At 31.0% G+C, this 21,775-nt stretch overlaps 1 protein-coding gene and 1 long non-coding RNA gene across 2 annotated transcripts in view; both read right to left on the bottom strand.

The window, feature by feature from the left end:
* Positions 1–213: 213 nt before the first annotated feature.
* The window catches only part of LOC134231389 (platelet endothelial aggregation receptor 1-like), a gene marked incomplete at its 3' end in the record, with an annotated part of 38,068 nt that continues 16,506 nt past the window's right edge, over positions 214–21,775 (bottom strand). Inside the window, exons 2-17 of the mRNA XM_062713354.1 lie at positions 17,994–18,230; positions 16,339–16,596; positions 15,697–15,834; positions 15,138–15,275; positions 14,182–14,313; positions 13,865–13,996; positions 13,550–13,681; positions 12,156–12,287; positions 6,655–6,786; positions 6,160–6,291; positions 3,066–3,197; positions 2,112–2,243; positions 1,198–1,303; positions 980–1,059; positions 528–700; positions 214–325 (exon numbers count right to left, since the gene is read on the bottom strand). Of these exons, the coding sequence (XP_062569338.1) occupies positions 214–325; positions 528–700; positions 980–1,059; positions 1,198–1,303; positions 2,112–2,243; positions 3,066–3,197; positions 6,160–6,291; positions 6,655–6,786; positions 12,156–12,287; positions 13,550–13,681; positions 13,865–13,996; positions 14,182–14,313; positions 15,138–15,275; positions 15,697–15,834; positions 16,339–16,596; positions 17,994–18,230 (2,298 nt within the window). The remainder of the gene's footprint in view (positions 326–527; positions 701–979; positions 1,060–1,197; positions 1,304–2,111; positions 2,244–3,065; positions 3,198–6,159; positions 6,292–6,654; positions 6,787–12,155; positions 12,288–13,549; positions 13,682–13,864; positions 13,997–14,181; positions 14,314–15,137; positions 15,276–15,696; positions 15,835–16,338; positions 16,597–17,993; positions 18,231–21,775) is intronic.
* On the bottom strand, positions 9,294–11,401 carry LOC134231390 (uncharacterized). Its single transcript, XR_009984545.1, has 3 exons — positions 11,266–11,401; positions 10,137–10,263; positions 9,294–9,583 (listed from the first exon to the last, which is right to left on the bottom strand). It is a non-coding gene; the product is annotated as an uncharacterized LOC134231390 (long non-coding RNA).

Raw genomic sequence — 21,775 nt, 5'->3', positions numbered from 1 at the left:
TCATTGTATTAACAAATTGGGAGATAATTTTAGTGTTTACATTTACAGAACAATAAAAAAAGTTTAAGAAATCACCTTAAATGTTATTTTTTCGATCAATGTGTTGATTGGATTCCTTCATTTTTGAAAATATTTTGCTCACACATAAAATATCAAATTTAAAAAGAGTTAATTATATAATAAGAGTGGTATTTTTTTTATAGTAGACACTACATGTAGAGGTAACTATTGTCTTACAAGGAAACGTTGTTTTGAACCGGTTCTTTGTCATGTTTTCCGTCTTCTTGGCACTTTGACAAGCGTTTAAGTTGGCAGGAGGAAGGCGCTATTGCAAATTTGTCAAGGTATATTTTCAGTGAGATAACATGTTATCATATTTTCTGCTTCAATAATCAGTTTTTAAACGTACCTAATTAAAGATTAAATTTGTGCTTAGAAAAAGCAATACAAATATATGTATTTAATAAATAATTTATCTCATATCCCAATTATGTTTTGGATTGAATATTATTAAAATTTTATTTTACCTTGTATTCTTGAACAAATTGGTTATTCTCTCCTGTGCTCTTTTCCTTAATAACGTTCCGTAGATCTCCTATCTCAATATTCGTAATGAATTCAAATGTATTGTAATATCCATTGTCATCTGTTTGGTCCGTCCCAGGATTGCAGGCTCCATCAAAAAACTCTGTTTCATTGTCTGAAGAAAAAAAAACTATGTTTTAATTTTTTTTTAACCAGCACACAAATTTAAGTCTCAAGTTGATAACAAATATAACAAAAATAGTACGAGAATTCAATTTTGAATGCTTTCTGTTTTGTTTTACATCCACAGGTTTTTGTTACCTTGAGAAAATTGAACAGTTGATTCTTAAGAATAAGATTAATACGTTAAAACAACACGGGGTCTTGTTTTCTATAAAATAAATACAATAGTTTTATGTCTTGAATAAGTAACGACAATGTAAGTAAAGTATACCTTTTCCGCTATTGCCACTGAATCCTAGATGTTTATCATTTTCCACGAGACCCTCTTTACCACCATTGTTTTTGTGCCGTCTATAAAACCAAATAAACTAGATGTTTGGAAGATCAGTTTAATTTATAACAGAAGAAAATTGAAGACGGTACTTCTGTCTGATCAGAGAAAGAAGAAAATAAAAGCTATAATAAAACATTTGGAAATGTAACATTAACCTGTAAATTATTAATAACAGAACTCCAGCTAAAACTGCAATTATAACGGCTGGAATAGTCCCTCCGATGATGGCGGTATTATTTTCCTCCTCCTGTTGTATTGCATCTGAAGATAAAACGAAAAATTAATCCACCATTCCATTTTCGTATTGAAAAGAAACCAGCAGCTCAAACTATTTCTTTTTTTTAAAAGAACATATGTTTGTTTTTCGGGTTTGCTTAGTAGAAAATTACATATTATTATTTTATGATACAGGGTTTTCTGTTGATTTCAAATACTAAAGAGTTAAATAAGCATATTTCAGATATTTTTATGGCCCCGTAATTAGGTTTAAATTTTAGGTAAGAAGGTTTAAATTTCGATACCAACATATTTGATAAGCATTTGAGATATTTAACCTTTTTAATGGTGCCATAAGGTGCATCAGTGTTTCACAAATACATCCTGTTTTATTCAAAGAATACACATGTATATATGTGTTCTATAAATATCTTCCTTAATTTGCTTAAGGATGATGCAAAAAGTATTCGGAATAGCTTCTTTACTCCAATTTTTGTGGCTCATAATTCTTACTTTATCAAACAATTAAAAATAAGGGGTATATTCTCTCACCTTCAAGTAGTAAGTGGAGGTACTTTGATGCTGTTAAATCGTTATTATTTCTTTTTTCATAAATAAATTTGTTTATGCATGAAGCACACTAAATTGATTGTAATGTATGATTTCACAGAGAGTTTTTAAAGAATATTCTTTGAGCAAGTGGCATCTTGCTTAATAAGTTATAATCCTTGAGTGCTTAATATTTTGAATCTACCCAAAAGAAGACTAAGTTTAAAAGATTAACCTAATTTAAATCAAGGGCAGAAACATTATCTTTGAAAAATGCATTAAGAAAGACTTTTAAATGTTTTACCTTTACATAAGGGCCCATGCCAGTTTGTTTTGCAACCAGTCAAACAGGATCCGTTTTTCTTGTCACAAAAATCTCCAAGACAATTTTGGCACTGTGTACTGCAGTTTTCGCCATAAGATCCGTTAGTGCACTCTTTGAACGTTATAAAAAATGAGTTAACTCAGTATTTTCTATCGCCAATGTCTAAATGCAAATAGATTTTTTTTCTAAAAGCATTTGATCATAAGCAAGAAAAATTTTAAAATTTACTAAATATACATTACGAAATTTTAGTATTTTCTCAAAAGTCCCATAGTGACTCACAGTATCAAAGTTCTTATCTAAGGTTACAATAATAAACTTTAATTTACTCAAGTAAATTTAAAAAAAAAATAGAAAATGTAACAAATAATCATTTATTAATAAACATTCATACGATCTATATGAAAAAGAACTCTAAAATTTTCGAATTTGATATATTTTTAATAAGGTCAATTTATCAAAAATAGCACTTACGAAATGATGACTTTAAATGGGACTATTGATATACTTTTTCATCAACTTGTTCGTCACAAATTTATCTCGTTTCAAATTTGTACATTCGCACAGCATGTTCTTGCTTATCGAATTTACTGAGATATAAACCCCGTATGCAGGTATGTTGTTGCATAAATCAGGGAAGTTGACGAATGAAAAGTTTAAGTCATCTCGTCTATCAGAAATGGTGGTTGTTAGATTATCATTAACATCTTTTTCAAGTAAAATATCTTAATATGAAACAGAAGTGTCAAAACTCTATGACATCTGTAATTTTTTTTTCAGTTCTACGATAGACAAATTCAGCTTCATGGGAATACAAAAATAGGTTTGCCTAAAAAGGGGGTCGTTAGGGGGGGGGGCAATTGGTGGCCTCAGGCACCTTTGTAATGTCAACTTCATAATTAAAAAAATATGTATAGAGAAAGGAAACCTTACCTTGACACAAAGGCTCCTGCCAGTGTGGTGAACATCCATTCAAACAGGCTCCACTAGTCTTGTCACAAACTCCTGTAAGACAGTGTCCACACTGTCTGCTGCAGTCCCCGTGATAATTTCCATCAACACACTCTAAATGATTAATCTTATAATAACGTTGAAATAATATTTAACAGAAAGTATTTCTGTTTAGATTAGAAGAATTTAAAAAATGGAGCTATATATGTATTCTAAATGAAACTTGAAAAACTACAGTATTTAACTGTTGCAGAATGGAATTTTGCTTATTATTACATATCCTTAAAATGATTTGTCATCCTAAAATATAAGTTATGTCACAATTTCCAGCTTTGTAGGTTTAAGACAAAGTTTAAGAGATCTGCAAAGAAGTAAATACTTGCAATTATTTTAGAAATAAAAATAATTTTTTTTATTCGCCTACTTTTCGTTCGATTTCTCATTTCTTCAACGCTATTTATACACACAATAATTTATTGACACTGTAAAGTGAAAAAAAAAATATGAACAGTTTTACAAATGCAAAACCGTCATGTTAGATAGGATTGATTTAAAAATAAGAACAGAGATATTTTTTATTATACCTCTACTGATTTTTTTCCCTTTGTAAACGTTAGGCAGAAAAATATAAATAGTTCAATGAGCTAATCCCTGCTTCTCATGCCAATTTCTCGATAATGCATAATTCTGTAGATTTTACTTTTCTATATGTCTATGATATTGGACTCATTCCAGTGCGCAAGTCCAGAAGCTGAATCCCTGTCATTCGTACTCCTCTTTTTTTTAAAACTTTGGTATCGGTGGAATAAATCAATTAAAATGTATATCATTGAGAGAGTAAGCAAGATTCAAGTTCTCCTGAACCAGGTCTATTTCGCTCGGCTGCAACTCGGGATATTGTCCTGACCTTGGAATACTGGAATCGTGCTTACTTTCTAATAATTACATTTCATTATGTACACTAGGAGTCTATCAAAATAAGGAAATTAATTATCACATGACAAAACATTTGTTTTGAAAAGTAAAAAAAAAAATTTTCAATCATCATATACTGTAAAAGTGGTTATTTACACTGGTTGTTAAGTACGCGTTTGTGACTGTCAAACATTACGCGTGGGTATAATATACGCGGTCGCAGGAGTTACCGAGAAAAATTTACGCGGTTATCGATATCGTAACTAACAACGGGTTGTTCCCCTTTGAAAATGATAAGAAAAAACAAACTAAACAAATCAATAAGAATTTAAACTGTTGTATTGGTAAATAAATCGTCGATGTGTACAGTAAAATGCAGTGAAGTGTGAACAACCGGTGTACGCTTTATTGTAATTATCAAAGCAAGCTCAAACTTCAAAGTGAAATTTACTTACCTGTATCGGCTTGTCAAATTTTGACAATTAATTTAATAGGCATGATTGAAGTGACTGTAAGATTATTTAACATTTTGGACTAATCATTTGAAATTAAGAAAGGTCTAAACGAATATACAAAGGAAATGAAAATGAGTATCGATGTTATGAAGTTTTTATTGCGTGACGTTGCTTTAAAATATTAATATGAAAATGCTTTTTCATCGCACAAGTTACATAATAAACAGTTACGTTTTCATCACAGTTTGTGATATATCTATGTATTCACATGCGTTCAATACCACGATAAATATACGACTGGTTCAACCCGTCTAACAGTATTAATAATAATCTAGAAATATTCCAGAAGATTGAAATTTTGTAATCATACACGCGGGGGTATTTTACGCGGTTTTAAGCTTACCGCGTAAGTAGTGTAAATTTCCCCCACGCGTAAATAACCACTTTTACAGTACTCAAAATTTCCACTTGTATGTCAATATCTTGTAGTCTTATTTACGAAATGTTATTTAATTTCTGATTAAATTGGTTGCGATCATAAGATAATTATGATGGTCTGTATAAGTAGATGTGACAATTGTGAGTCATTTGTTCAAATAATGATGTTTTGCGTCTTCTTTGATCTGTCAAGCTGCGTCTTTCAACGCAATTTTGTACAGCACTTCAGATCAAGTTAATGTTATAACAATATATTGTATAACCTTCGGCCTAAACGGATAGGACAACTGTGTGCTTATAGGCATAAGAATGGATGTCAACGTAGCTTACATTTCAATAGTCTATTGAACAGGAAACCATGTACCGTATAATAGAAATTTTAGCGAGGATTTAATTTTGGCATTGATAGCGAGGGTGCCGAGATCGCTAAAATTGAATATTGCTAAAAATTAATTGCGTTTTATTTGTAATAGTTTCTTTAATATGCATTTTAAAATCGCTAAAATAGCATCTCGCTAAAAGTAAATTACCAGTTTTTAAGGAAAATCGCTAAATTTGCGTTTCGCTAAAATTTCCACTTATACGGTATACAGACACATTTAATAGTGTACAAATTATTATAGCCAAAAGGAGATAATCAAGCATTGACCCTGGATAAAGGCAATTAATAAACCTAATTAATCATCTATTTCTATGGATTTATATGAACATTTTCAAAATGATATCGTTGGGACTTGTGAAGAAAAAATCTTATAAATATAAAATGTAACTTACATAGAAAACCCTAAATGATTTAAGATACGTTTGAGACAATTAAAGTCAAAGATACACAAGTCAGAGATTAAAGATCGCAAATATATATTTTCCCCCAAATTAAGAATGATCTGGATTTACATAATTTTTTAACGAGGTAAAATTTTAAAAATAATTTACTTTCACCAGAAAACAACTTCAGATTGCATATATACTCATTGCAACATTATCTGTATTAAATCAAGATGGTAGAAGCATTTAATTTGATTTGATCTGATCAGATATTTACTCAGCAAGATCCCTAGTGGAAAATATAAATAAATACATTGAATACAATACTTCTGCTGTGATATTTCACATTTCTACCTTGACACAAAGTTTATTTCCATTTCTGGTTTAAAACCAGATAAACAACTTCTATCGTTCTTTCTCTTTTTGTTTATTTCATAATAATATTTTTTCATATATAATTACAAAAATGCACATCCATCACACATTCTTAATTAAAAATTTACCTTGACAGAGAGGTTCTTTCCAGTTCTGTTTGCAGCCAGTTAGACAGGATCCGTTTTTCTTTTCACAAAATCCTTCTCGACAATGTCCACACTTGCTATTGCAATTCTGGTCATACATTCCGTCCCTACATTCTGAAATGGATCCAACCTTTTAAAAATTAAGAATGTTAGTCATTTTGTTAAATCAGATGAGAATCGTAGTTTCGTTATTTAATGGGTATAATAAAACATTTTCTTTACGTTGCTGTAGTTTTACTAAAATATTATCAACTTTTGCTATTAAATCCTTTGGCAATTCTAAGGACAAATAATTCCATGTATAAACTAGTGATAAAGTCAAGGACAAAACATAGTAAAATGAAATTAAACACCATTCATCCCTATTCCTTGATAAAAAAAAAAAGCATTTGAATATCAAAGGATTCATAAATATGCTATAGATCCAAGAAAGTAATTTGAAATACCTTTAACCAAATGGTAAAAAAAAATTGTTACCTTGACATAAAGGTTCCTTCCAGTTTGTTTTGCAACCATTTAAACAGCTTCCATTGTTCTTGTCACAAAATTTACTTCGGCATTCACCACACTGAGTACTACAAATCTGGTCATAAAATCCGTCAATACATTCTAAAATTATTAAAAAAAAAAATTAATCCAAATGTACCGTGAATTATTCAATATACAGTTGTAACTCAGTATAATCTTGATTTGCAACATCATGATTGGGCCACTGGATAAATGAAGTAGTAAACCAATGATTAAAGTATATTTATTCATAAAAGAAAGCGTGAAAAGAAAAGAAAATAACAGTAAAAATGAGATTTAGAAACTATTGTTGTATGAGATCTTGATTAAATATACAGTACATTTATCATAATTTAGTTATATTTCTATATAATTATTAATTTTCATTCATTATTATTATAAGCTTAAATTTTTATTATTATTGAAAAATAACAACAATTTAAGTAAATGTCGGTGTTTATGTTAGAGTTTAAGGATATGTGAACCTGACAAAAAAGTAATTGGAAAATTATAAAATGGGTATCAACAGATAGAGGACAAGTTCCGTGATCAAAGACCAACAATTTTGATATATGTACATGAGTTCGTTTCCATGGCAACAATCCCTTTTGATGCCGTAATTTCGACCCACAATGCATCACTTGTTTTAACTACGTTCTTGCGAGAAATACGGCAAATGTTCAACAAAAAGTTTAATACTCGCCTATATTTAATGGATATATGTTTAAGATAAATTGTAAATAGAAAATGAAACGTTCTTCATTAACTTTCAGGACTGTTTTCAGGCTTTTTCTTTGTATTGCAACTTACATACGACGTCATGTGACGTCAGAGTCTAGACGCACCAAATGTCACGTGCGGTTTGACGAGCCCGATCTAAATCAAAGCGACAGAAGAGTTTGCGCTCGCTCTAACGGTCGCACCGTCAACATATTATAATTGGAAATTTTATTTTTTTATTTCATTTTAAAGAAGAGATGTTAAGTTATGTGAAACAGGGAAAAAAATGGTATGTACATGAATTGGATAAAAAGATATGTTAATCTGAATTTCCTCTGGCCTTCTTTCAAAAACTGACTGTAAAGCACATTTATCTGAAATAATTGCTAAAATATCAATCAAAAAATTATCTAGCTTAATTTTAAATAAATAATATGTTAAAATAGAATTAATAGTCATACATGCTTATTCTTTTTAATAGATAAAGTATCTAGTATGCGCATAATTACAGTCTGAATTTCCTCTGGTCTCTTAAAAATTCCCTATTTTTTTCTCAATATTCACTGTAAAAATTTATAAAATCACACTTGATATAATTGGAAATTTAGTTTTTCAATTCCATTTTAAAGAAGTGATGTTTAGCTTTGTGAAAGCGGGAAAAAATTATTATGTCCATGAATTGGAAAAATAGATATAATAATCTGAATTTCCTCTGGCCTTTTTCAAAACTTGACCTTATAAAACACATTAAACTATAAAAATCGCGGAAAAATCAATCAAAAAAATTATTTAGTTTAATTCTAAACATAAAACATGTTAAAATAAAAATTGAAATTCATACATGCTTATTCTTTTTCGTAAATCAAGTATCTTATAAACACATAATTAGTCTGAATTTCCTCTGGCCTCTTAAAAATTGCCTATTTTTTCTCAACCTTGACTATAAAGATTGTTATAAAATCCCACTTGATATAATTGGAAATTTAGTTTTTCAATTCCATTTTAAAGAAGTGATGTTTTGTTTTGTGAATGAGGTATAAAATTGGTTTGTACATGAAAAAAAAAGATATGATAATCTGAATTTCCTCCGACTTTTTCCGACTTTTTTTTCCAAAATCTGACTTAAAGCACATTTGTATGTGATGATGGCTAAAAAAATCAATAAAGAAATTATTCAGTTTAATTTTAAATATATACGGTGAAACTCGGTTTAAATTAAGTCACTAAGACCCATAAAATCACTTCGCTATATCCACAATTCGTTATATCCATGTAACAATTTCATTAAATTTATATAGCTGAGGATCTAAAAAAGTTCGCTATATCAATGGATTTGCTATATCCATGTTCGCACTAAACAAATTTTGCTGTAACATGTTTAAATAAATATTATAAATAAATGAATTAATAAAATAATCTTTATTAAGACTAAGTCCTTAAATAATTATATCATTATTCACATCCCGATTTCCTATATTTCATAGTCTATTTCATGCAATAAGGTTTATGTGAACAGAAAAAAGGTCAGACAATAAAGCTGACATTACAATGACATACTTTAGTACAGATCTAATTGCCAATGTAATTAATATTAAAATGTACAACATATGGAGATATTAGACACCAGTTAAAAATAAAACACTTATCAATAAAGAGAAATTTTGTCCTAGTCAAAGAGAATTATTTCTTTAACCTTGACAATAGTTTCTACATGCATGTACAGTCTGTTCTATAAAAGCTAGCTTTCCTGTCATAATGAATTCTTTTCTTTGCCTTTCAACTGCAAGCTTTTTTGGTAACATACTTTGTTCAAATACCCCTGGTAATGATCACTGTAGGTGTAGTAGGTCTTTTCTGAAGCAAATAGATCAGCCTTTGCTTTGTTTGTATGCTGTGTAATGTCCCTCTCAAGAATTTTTTTCACTCATATGAAGACGCTACCACTTGCTGGTGGAGGGCTGCAGCTTTAAACCTATACTCGGTACTTTTGGCCATTGAGTTCTGAGGGATCTTTTTGATGCCAAAGTCTACTGCAGCAGGGGAACACAGTTTATACAGTCTCATCCAAAGGACTGGCCTCCACGTTCCACAGTGCTCCTTACTTTAAGACAATTGAGAGCTGCTCTAACAACTGCGCCATGCAGATTTCAGGCTTTGACACATGAATATGATTCTTAGCCTGGAAAATAAATTTCATTTTAGTTTTAAACTTCATGTCTAAATGGTGTGTACATGGATATAAATAGTAAACATGTAAATAAGTAATATCTATTTAAAACTTGGATTGTTACTTTATTGTCAATCATTTTATGAATTTGAGACCATAGAAGTTTCCGATGCATGAATTTATAAGGTTTGACTACTAGACTATTGAAGTTTCAAAATGTTATACAACTGGACTTTCTATAATCATATTAGAAAGTTACATGTAAATGGAGGACCATTTGATTCTGAAAATAGATATTGGGATTAATCTGACCTAAAATATTGAACTGAAATATATACATACAATGAAGATTTTTTCCCCTCACATATAAGTTTTTAGTGAAACGAAATAATCTGTCATAATTTGTCTCTTCTGATCTTGGAAAAAAAATAATTCTGTCCATATCAAAAGCAAAAAATTAAATACACCCCCTTCATAGTTCACACCACCACAATCAGAATCAAATGAATGATCACTCCCTCATTTTTTAATCTAAAAAAAAAACAATTTTTTCATTTACTCCTACCCATTCTAGTGTTTGCAACACACAGAGATCTTTTCATACATCAGATTCCACAGGAACAGCTATCTAGAGTTGAGTAGGTGGAAAATTTAAACTGCTGACATATGTTGATTCTTTTCCTTCTCTATACCTGTTCAAATAACAAATCAATTACAAAGTTATTCAATTTTGCAAGAATAAATTGGTCAACATTTTACAAACACCTTTTGATCATGTCTATTTAACAATGAAATGCCATATCTTAAATAGTGCATCATTTTATAATAAGGCAAATCTTGCACTGCACAGACTATAAATTACATAGTGTTTTAGTGACAGGGTACGGGATAATACCTGCTTAGTAAATTTCAGACCTGGCGAGGCGGAGTCGAGTCTACTTACTAGGTATCATCCCGTACTCTAGATCTGTCACTAAAAAACTATGTAACGAATTTACCCCAGTGATGAAACATTTATGTATTATCTGTGGTTTGTAAATGTTTTTTTCTCTGCTACATGCATTATCACGCTTATATTGTGCATATTATGACATTACGTTGTGTTTGTTTTGTAATGTTGTGTTCGTGCTAAAATAATGAACTAAACAGTTCAAAGTGTTCCAAAATAATTTTACATCGACTTGGTATTGATTTACAATTGACTGGGTATAAATAATCTACCTCCTTCACGTGACAGACTCCAAACAATCGTGAGTCAGGATTTCGTTGAATAATCAACAGAGGTGGTGTAAATACATATTATGTATGTCAAACTGATTTGTCTATAATGTAATTTGGTTACTTGGCCAGCAAATTGCTATTTCAGTATTTGCCTTATTTGGTAATTTGACACTGGTAAACAAAAAGTAAATCCAATAAATAACTTATAAAAATTATTTCAGACTATTTTAAAACCGTGTAATTTTATTGGATCTATCTGTGAAAATTGTGCAAATTTTCCATGTTTTCTGTAATATTCGAATCATTGTTGATCCCGACTGGAGACAGAAAATACATTGAATTTCGAAGATGCTATAAAGTTATAAATTATAACCTAATAATAAATAAATGTATAAGGTGTCAGGTGAACTCCGGTTATCCATCTGTTTGGTGTATGTTCATTCACCAGTTAGTTTAGACCTAATTTTACTTACGTGAAAAACAATGAAGTATATGTACATCGTGAAACTGCATTCGGGGTGACATCGCTTGTACAGTTGTTACATGAAACCGAACGGCACCAATATGTATATTTTTGTCTTTATAACCGTATAATCTATTTTCGGCGTATAAACTGATTTTTTCATTGCAAATGTATCGTTGCCACCTTCTCTACAAAACATGGCGTCGCAAAACGGCTAGGGTGAAATGGCGTAAATTATCGCGGTTGCAACAGACAAACAGCCAAAATTAATAAAATTCATGCAAAGTTGATTTAATTTGGCTTTATTTTACTATGTGACGCTGTTAAATCCTTTAAACTTCTGTTTTAGCAAAATTATATGTTCTATGATCACGACATTGACCGTTCCCATCTTCCGCAGTTCGAGTTGCGCGGTGGATTCAAAAACGTCAGGTTCACAAATCCTTAATGAAACCTTGCCTTGACATAATGGTTCTTGCCAGTTTGGTGAACATCCACTCAGACAAGTACCGTTTGTCTTGTCACAAACTCCTGTAAGACAGTGTCCACACCGTGTACTGCAGTCCTTGTCATAAAATCCATCAACACATTCTAAAAATGAAATTATAAAAAAAACAATTTAAAAAAAATGTGTGTATAACTTTTTCACTTATTATATATGTTCTCATAAATTTCATGTACAAATAATATTGATCGTGTATAATACGAAATAAATTCCCTGTCAATGCCTCAACTAAATGTCCGGTACGGCAATGAATGTTTTCTTAGATGTCAATTTATCATTAGCATGTATGTTCTGTCATAAAAAGGAAACCATTAAAAACTCCATTCATCTAAGATTCACTTTGTGCAATTCATCTAAGTATAAACATTTAAAGACTATTCTAGTATTATGTTTACCTTGGCATAATGGTTCACTCCAGTTTCCATTGCAACCAAATGGACAAGATCCATTTTTCTTGTCACAAAATCCTTCTAGACAATTTCCACATGGGGTACTGCAATTCTGATCGTAATATCCATCAACACATTCTGTAATTGACACAGGTTAATTTTTTTTTAAAAATTATAATAGCTTTCCTAAGTATTCCAAGCTGTATCTTTCAGTTTCATACACAGATAATCACATAAGGCTTATAGCTTACGAAAATATACTCAAAAATCCCACAGTTTGTTAAAGAACGAAGAATTATTTTTAAGTGTCATATTAAGATGCCCAACTTATTATTTTTGATAACTAATTTATCATTTGGCATTTTTCCTAGCATTTTATAAAGAGCAATTTTTTTTAAAATTTATGTTGTTATGTGTTTAAAAGGTACTTATTGACTTATTGACAATTTCTTTTCACATGTTAAAAACTATGTTTTAATATACGCCTTATTATCGTTACCTTTTACATTTTTGATGCTCTGTTTCTATTTACATCATAATTAAAAAGGCAAGTACTGATTGTTTTTATTCAAATTTGTAATTGTTTTCAAAATAAATGTTAACTTAGATTTTATCCAATGCTTGAGTGTATAGAGGCTTTATATTTAGGTATTCAATACATAAAAGGCATTGTGGAATTATTTTCATGGCTTTTCATGGTTAATGCCTTGTCATGGTTATCGCCTTGAGGATTTTTTTTTCGATGTTTGGTTCGATACCATTGTAAGTTAGACATTTCAATCAATTTCAATAAAGATTGAAATAGGACATTTAAGAACCGGAAAGGATTAGCACATTTAATTTTTTAATCAATAATGACAGCTTATTTTTTATATCACTGAGATGATTGTTGTCGGTTTCATTATACAAATATCAATAACAAGGATCAGCAAACCGGAACAACCACAGCACTCTTCTTTTTTTTTTTTTTTTTTTTTTTGCTATTTTGAGACTATTTACTGAAAACGAGAGTAGACTTTTAAAATTACGATAATTACTTTGCGAGTGAAGTCTGAATATAATTTTCGGGCATCACCTTATACTTATACCGTATTCTAAATGGGTCAAGGACATAGGACGAGTAAGCATCTCCAGTTGACGCTTTTTCCCCGCCCTCTGTTAGCCCTCTGTCTCGATCAGGAATACATATATATATAGTCAAAGGAAGCAGAAAAGTAGTGAAAGAATGAATCTTTTTAAATGATAAGGAAACATACGACCTAACTATTTATTGTTTTAAACTACAAACAGTCGATTTATAAGTAAAATAAGTATGCTTAATTTGCAAACAGTCATTCATACGTAGTTAAATTATAGTTAATTGTTATAAAAACAAATAACTAAAAATTATCAGCATTTACCTTGACATAATGGCTCTTTCCAGTTAGGTTTACAACCAGACAAACAATATCCAGTTGTTTTATTACAAAATCCTTCTCGACACTTCCCACATTGACTACTGCAATTCTGGTCATAGTAACCGTCAACACATTCTATAATATTTATTGTGTATTTCTAATTTGCAGATACTCGCAGTATTTTTTAAAAAGGATTTTTTTTAAATTCTCTTTAACATATATTTTTCAGCTTCTGTTTATTCAACGGGAAAGAAACAGATACGGCCTTTTGTAAATATAGAAACATATCGTACATGTATCATGAGCTGGAATATCTACCTTGACATAAAGGCTCTTTCCAGTTAAGTTTGCAGCCTGATGAACAACTTCCGTTTTTCTTGTCGCAATATCCCTCTCGACAATTTCCACACTGGGTACTACAAGTCTGGTCATAATAACCGTCCACACATTCTATAATTGAAAGAGTTTGTTTCTTTCCTTATGAATTGCAGATATTAGGTTTCTTACAAATATGATACTTTTGTTTCCTTGGTTTTGTTATATCTAATTTAAATAAGATTCTAATGCAAATACTAAAAAACTGTATATTTATGAATATTGCACGATGATCATGATAAGTAAAACTAAATAGTTACCTTGACATAAAGGCTCTTTCCAGTTTTGTTGGCAACCAGATAAACAACTTCCGTTTTCCTTGTCACAACGACCTCCTAGACAATTACCACATATCGAACTACAATTCTGGCCATAGTAACCGTCAGCACATTCTGTTAAAAGGAACGTTCTTGGTCAATCAGTTTTAAAAGAACATTGTTTACCCTTTTCAAACTGAGAAACCTTTATATGTTTTATGTTTTATCCTAGGGACCTCCTCAAGGATCTAGTTTTGGAATGTAAACGAAAAAGTAATGTTTTACTTATATCTTGTTTGTAGAGCCTAGTGTTGCATTCGAGCTTTACAATATGGCATTGCGGAGAGGTTTTTTGTAAGGATTTTTTTTTATATATAAAATAGTTATTTGTCAATTTAAAAAACGTAAGTTTGACAAAATGTTTTTTAATATAATAAGAGAAAAAAAAGATATTAAAGAAAAATAAGGTAACGTTCCCCACGATGAATTACAGTCCTGGCATTTTATATCATTGACAACTATTTTATCTATAAAAAGGAAATCATAAATTTATTTACTAAGTTTGACATGATTTGATGATCCCAAACTGAACAAGGCTTAGAGATTTCGAAGGAGTGTTTCAACAATATTTTACTGTGATAAACATTTTTACTGAAACTTTGACTAAAGATGCAAAACTCAGACTCTTACATTTTAGTGAGGAAAATAACCATAGTTTATCGATGAATGCATGTAAAACAAAAAAGTACATGTATCATATATTTCAATGAGGATAAGTAAATGCGATTGCCATGGTAGGCTTGACTATCGGTAAAGATAACGAACGCAGATCGATCAACAGAACTTAAAATCAAAACCGATAAAAGGATAGCTGAAAAGGCTATAAATAACTGACCTCTGGGAAATTCCAGAGGATCAACTTCATTGGAGGACTCATCGTAAATAATATACATACACACCTTTACAAAGGTCCCCGCTCCAGTGTTCTTTACACCCAGATGGACATCTTCCCGTTCCTTTGTCACACACCGTGCCCACCTGACAGTGGCCACATGGTTCGCATCGATCATTAAAAGCATAAGTCCCGTCATCACATACTGACACAAAGTAATACATATAAATTATGTACATTTCTAGGAAACAAGTTCTTAATATGATATGTGATAAATGAGGTAAAATCAATTAATAAATATTAGCAGTATTTAACATAAGACACTTTTTCTAGATAAACAATGTATGGAAAGGCAGAGTCATGTTTAGAATTTATATTTTTAGTCGTCGTTTTATTGATTGATTTTTATTAGTCATATCTTCGAAATAGCATTTTCATCCATATTAAAACAATATTGCTGTTACTGATTTTTTTTTTTTTGCTCATATTTTTATAACAGATATGTGATTCGTGTATTCTTACAGAAAATTTCTCACATATTTTTTATGAAAAATTGGATTAAATTTCAAAATCGATTCCAAGGATATTATTGTAAAATGAGTATCTATACATTAAATAAAGCTTACATATACAATCTATGGACACAGCACCAGGATCAGAACAACCATGAATACATGATCCGTTAAAAGCATCACAATGTTTGTCCTTACATTTAGTGCTGCATAGCTTAATGCATCCAAAATGATATCTAATTTGATCACAACCTGCAATAAAGGGGGAGAATATAATTAGTCATCTATTCTGAAATAATTCTATCCAAGATTTCTTTCCAAGATGTAAAATACAACATATATACCAGAAACATATAAATCCAGAGGATTCAAAATTCTTTTGATCATTCTAATGTCTAACCAAAAAAACTTATATTTAGATTGATTGATTGTATATTGTTTAATGTCCCTCTCGAGAATTTTTCTATATAGAGAAACCAACACTTTCGATGGAGAGCTGTTTTTTTTCCTTTACTGGGCAATCAGGGTATTGAGCAGGGAGGGATTTTTTTCGTGTCAGCACCTACTGCAACACGGGATCTCAGTTTATACGGTCTCAGCCGAAGGACCGGAATCCACGTCCCACAATGGGATTTGCACCCGCTACGTAACGATTAACTTTTGACCTAGCGACTCTATAGCAGATGCTCTAACCACTGCCCCACGTGGCCGACTATAAAACATTTTATGAATATTATATTTTCAAATTTGACTTACCCATCACTCTTACTTCGCATATTTCAATTGAGGTCTTTATTGAGTCTGTTTCTGAACAACCTGAGGTAAATCCATCTGGTCTTTCGTTAAAGAAGGCTACTCCTTGAGCTATTTTATTTACGGTGACGTTCTGGAGAGACGCTGGACATCCTGACATAGGATTGTGGTGATGCACAAGTCTCCCTGTGTCTCCAGTAGGAGGCTCATAGGATACGTCATCGTAGATATATATGGAAAAACCAGTTGCCCGACCCGTCGCTAAAAAGAGATATTTTAAAAGATATAATCAAGAAAAAAATATTTTTTTTAAAAAACAAGAATTGTCGAATCAATGAAAGTTGACACTCGATCATTTCATTCAAAGCTGAAATTAAGTGCGTATTTACTCGCATAACTCTACATTGAATTGTAAATAATGTATTTAAAAAATAAAGCTGATGCAATAATGATTATAATTCAAGATGCTGAGTATCAATGTTTGTTACAGCACTTTTATATGTAAGACCATTGGCATTAATATTCATAATTTTTTTAATTATTTCTTTGTAAATTACTTATCATCTTGAAACTGAAGCTAATTATTATTATTAATAATAATGAATCAAATACAGTAGGAAAATAGACAAATATCCTAAAAATATAATTTTCAAATCCCTAAAATGATATTCTCTTTTACTTTTGTTTCTTTTGCTTTGTACGAATACACGACCATGATCATATGCCATTGATATCAAAAGAACTATGTTGTTCATTTACGTGGATCATTTACGTTAAACAGGAATTTTGATTAATTGAATTATATATTTATCATGATGATTATGTTGTTTATTGGCTTCATCCAACATGTCTTTGTTAACATGTCAGTGAAAGAGAAAATGGCCTTTTGACACGGTAAGAATGTACCTTAGAAGATTGCTTTATCCTTAGCTAAGAATTACCGAGCATATGGCTTAGAATTTTTATGAAACAGAAATTAACAATCATGTTACTCTGCCAAGAATATGCAAAAAAACAAAAGCACAGACTTTATAATTACAGATGTTCAGGTGCCCTGAAGAAATATTTTTCTTTTTTGTTTCACTTCAGATAAACAGAAATTATAATTATGAAAAAAGGTTGCATTAATTAATTTTACATGTTTTCTGATGTCGAATTTTTATTTCTTTAATAGACACTACCCCCTTTAAGATGATTGATCCGCACAAAGCATTTATTTGTCCTAGATAAACGGTTTTACACATGTTACCTTTACCGGTCATTATTTAAAGATCTATTTTCAAAAGGAATGTATTCTTATCATACGCTACAATCAATATTTTCATAGTACATTTAAAATTAACGTCTAGGATATCAAGACAGACATAGAGGTTCATAATAACATGTTTGTAGCGGTCAAGAAAATATGAACAAAATACATGTATTTACCAAGATTGCATTTATCATTGAAGTTTCATTGGAATTTGTAACATGCCTAATAACTTTTGATTTCAGACTTAGTTGTGTCCTATATAGCTATATGTATAGTGAATAGTAATTATCTGTCCTTGTTGAATTCTACTTCATGAGTAATAAATAGATGTGTTTTTAGATTTGAAAATATGTATCAAAAGAAATAAGCATATTACAACAGAACAAAGAAGACCCTGAATACCTACTTCCATCTCGCAGGTAGACATCCAAATATGCTATATTGAATTTTCTGTTTAACCACACTTTCCACCATACTGATCTATAATTATTAGCGTAGGCTGCAATTGCACAAGTAGGAAGGTACGTTTGATTCGTATTACCATCTACCGCTTTCTCAGCAGTCCAGTCGGTGGTGCCATGAGGAACAACATTCCAAGACGCAGTTCCCTGTAGTGACTGAGCAGGTGTATGTGCCAAATTAACTGTAAATTCATTTCGTTTAGAAAGTATTCATTTGAAATTAATTTATAATGAACAATCACTATTGCGCTTTTTAATGATTTATATTTAAGTACGTAAGTTCTAATAGATTAAAGATTCTTTACAAACTGCAAATATCTACTTTCGTATAAGACAAGGTAGATTGTTAGATACTCACCAAATCCTGAGATCTTTGGTAAAGTGTGTATAAGAAAATTCACCAAGATCGCTTCCAACCACATTGTCCTATATTTTGAATAAAATGTTAGGCGTCACTCTACTTCCTGGTTGACAGTGGGAAGTGGATTTAATTTATTGATGATATTACCTGGTAAAACGAAACGAGACACATAGCAGAAGATATCTATGTAAATAAACTATTAAAAAGACAGATTTTAAGTCTATTAAAATATTTGACTTCCATTAAAAACAACGCTTCAAAAGCAACAGAAATATATTCACATTTTGATTTGAAACAATTTTAATTGACGTCACTGTCAAAGAAATTAAGTATTTTTTTATATATACATTTGTGGTATCTCTCTATTATGTAAACATACAGAGAGAAAATATCTTCAATTCTGTATGAAGTTTGTCAGAGGTCAGAGGTCAATACGTGACCTAATCACACGGCGCAATAATATCTACCAGTACATAAATTATAAAATGACCTGCTCTACTTGTTTTTCATGTACAAAAATGAACAAAATAAGCAAGTAAAATGATAATTATTTTATTTACATTGTAAAAAAGTATTTCAGATTGTTGGCTATCGATTTAACCTGTGTACATAGAGAAAACTAACACGTTAGGGGCCTTAAGGCCTAGCGTTTGTTTACATTTTTTTTTCACTTTTGTCAGCTGCGCAGTCTTTAACGTTCATCCTTATTTTTTGGGTAGACCTTTCGTTAAATTTTCATGATAAACTATTATTTTATCTTTAAATTCTACTCACGATAAATGTGTAAATCTGTTGGAAAATATCATTGCAGTCATGCCATGAACAGCTGCCAAACACAGATACATTTCGTAGTTCAATGTTAACATGGTAAAGCTGTAGCCAGTGTCTCCGTGTTTATCAGTGTTTTACAATAAGTATGCCTTTAGTTACTGAAATCGTAGAATGTTTTTGCTCAAACTGCAAATTAACTGGCTCGGACAAGTGTCTCAATCCATCGGATCCATCCATCCCTTTCCGGCGACCGAAATTCCTCCAACTTTTTATCGTCAAACTTCGGACGTGTTTCTTGTGTCTTTTCAGCATCGATTATCAATTTTCATGAATAAAAATATTCCCAGACAACAATCTGTTCACTACTACTGATCACAAGTAGCCTTTCACAAAATATTCCCTTCGAAATAGATTCCTTAGCCTAATGCATTCGAAGCGTAACCGCCATGCAAGCCGATTTACACCTTGCGTCATTTTTCAAAATCTACGACGGACGGTTAGTGCAATAATTTAAATTCGAAAATATTCAATTGTCTGTCTCAAATGTATATATAAGTAATAAATAACAAGTTTATAAACTTCAATGGGAATTGAAGTGGGTCGGTACGTGATCAAATCTTCTGAGAAGGCCTTCGGCCTTCACAGGATTTGATCACGTGACCGACCCACTTCAATTCCCATTGAAGTTTATAAACTTGTTATTTATTTCTTAATTAATTAACAGGACATTAGAAATAAGCGAAGTTCAAATTAAATGACTGGCTGTTTGGGTTTCTTTTTTAAGTGCGTTCATTACAAAAATATTGCAGTTTTAATTTTCCTAAAATTAGATTTTAAAAAAGATATTATTTTAAACGAAGACATTATCACTAATATTATATTCTCGACTTTTCCCACATATAGGACACATCTGCAATATAATGATAACTATTATCAGTAGCCTCTTGACGTCTTCCGCCTGTTTAAACAAGACACATAAGATATATTAATTGATTTTTAGAATATTCTTTACAAACTTATAAGCATTTTGGTTATTTATTTTCTCATATGGACACATAGATACATTTTTCCATATTTTATTGGTACCCCTCTTGCAGACAATTGATATACCTAGCAATTATTTTTTCAGGTAAATATAGCGTTTGAAGCCAGTTCTAAAGTACATGTACCAATCATTTTTTAAAAACAATATTCCGAAAAGGTAAAGGTAAAGGAAATATAGGGTAAGAAAAGAGGGAAAGGGAGATATTATCAAAATAGGGAAATTTCAGCAGTACATGTACATTGTACATGCATAATCATTCAAAATTCAGAGTGCATTTCACTTAAATTATGTGTTCTTGGTTTTTTATCTTCCGGGTCTTATCATCATAATTTAGGGTGCAGCATTAAATCAGTGTAAGGAGATAAGATACACATATTGGAGATGGCAATTTTAACACAGCAATAAAATCTCATTGGTTCAGCACTTGACAATCGTTGATTTATGAATCTGATATTGAAAAAGCAAGAATATCCGTATATATCAAAATTAATTTTAGACGTCGTGCAATCGGTAGTAGTGTTCTTGTAAGAAAAATAAAAAGGTTTTCATCATGTAAGATATTAATTTTTTTTATTATACTTTCATGTTAAATACTACAATCTGATTGGTTTAGACGCAGTTAACAATTTGTTCTATTACCCTCAGCCGTAGCAACACACGTGGCAACGAGTAACACAACGGTAATGCGCCTACGGTTCACCGTAGAATTCTCAAAACGTCAGTTGCGCGTTTGAAAGAACCGGAATGAACTTGACGTCAATAAAAGCTTGTCTCCAAAGTATCTTACTTGAAAACAACAAACGACAGACGAAACATGCTTGAGAGTACAGAAATAACGAACCTTTAGATGATAAAGGACTCTTAGAGTATCAAATTAACAATAAAGAGGTCAGTAAATCTTTTTCGAAGAAGCGGGGAGTTTGACAGCTTTCTAAACGTGAACGTAAAGACGATCGACGATTTTTTTGCTGACATCCTAAATCAAGAAGACATTCAGTATAATAAAATAAATGGTGCCTGTTTTGGAGGGTAACAGTTAAAATTGGCATTCCTCGGAAAACCATTGTCAACCTCCGCTGACGCGTCGGTTGACAATGGTTTTCCTTGGGGTGCCAATTTCAACTGTTACCCTACAAAACAGGCACCATTTATATATTATTACTGAATATAAAAGTTGGAATGAAGTTTTTATTATGACGTTTTGATAAAATATTCCATTCATATATTCCAGGAAGTAGACATATTCTGAAACATTACGGTACTTTACATAACTGACGACATCCATGGTTCTTAAACTTTCGAGACATGCTACATGTACTCACTGATACTTGATGTTACAAAAGTTTTAACAATCTAAATTAAATTTGCTATTTCGTAAATTTGATGAAAGTGTTAATTATCTTGTTAGCGAATAATATAACTGCATCGTATTTTGGCTAAGGGTGAGGACTTTTTTAACTGAATTGGCTAGTGAAATTTTCTTATATCTGAGTAATTTGTAGAGCTCATGGTAAGTATGACCGGTCAACAGGGGATTCATGCTCCACCTT

The sequence above is a fragment of the Saccostrea cucullata genome, unplaced genomic scaffold, assembly GCF_032062105.1.
Source record: "Saccostrea cucullata isolate Sc308-1 unplaced genomic scaffold, CSIRO_AGI_Scuc_v1 ctg4506, whole genome shotgun sequence".
NCBI lineage: Eukaryota > Metazoa > Mollusca > Bivalvia > Ostreida > Ostreidae > Saccostrea > Saccostrea cuccullata.
This window is presented reverse-complemented; position numbering and strand designations above follow the sequence as displayed.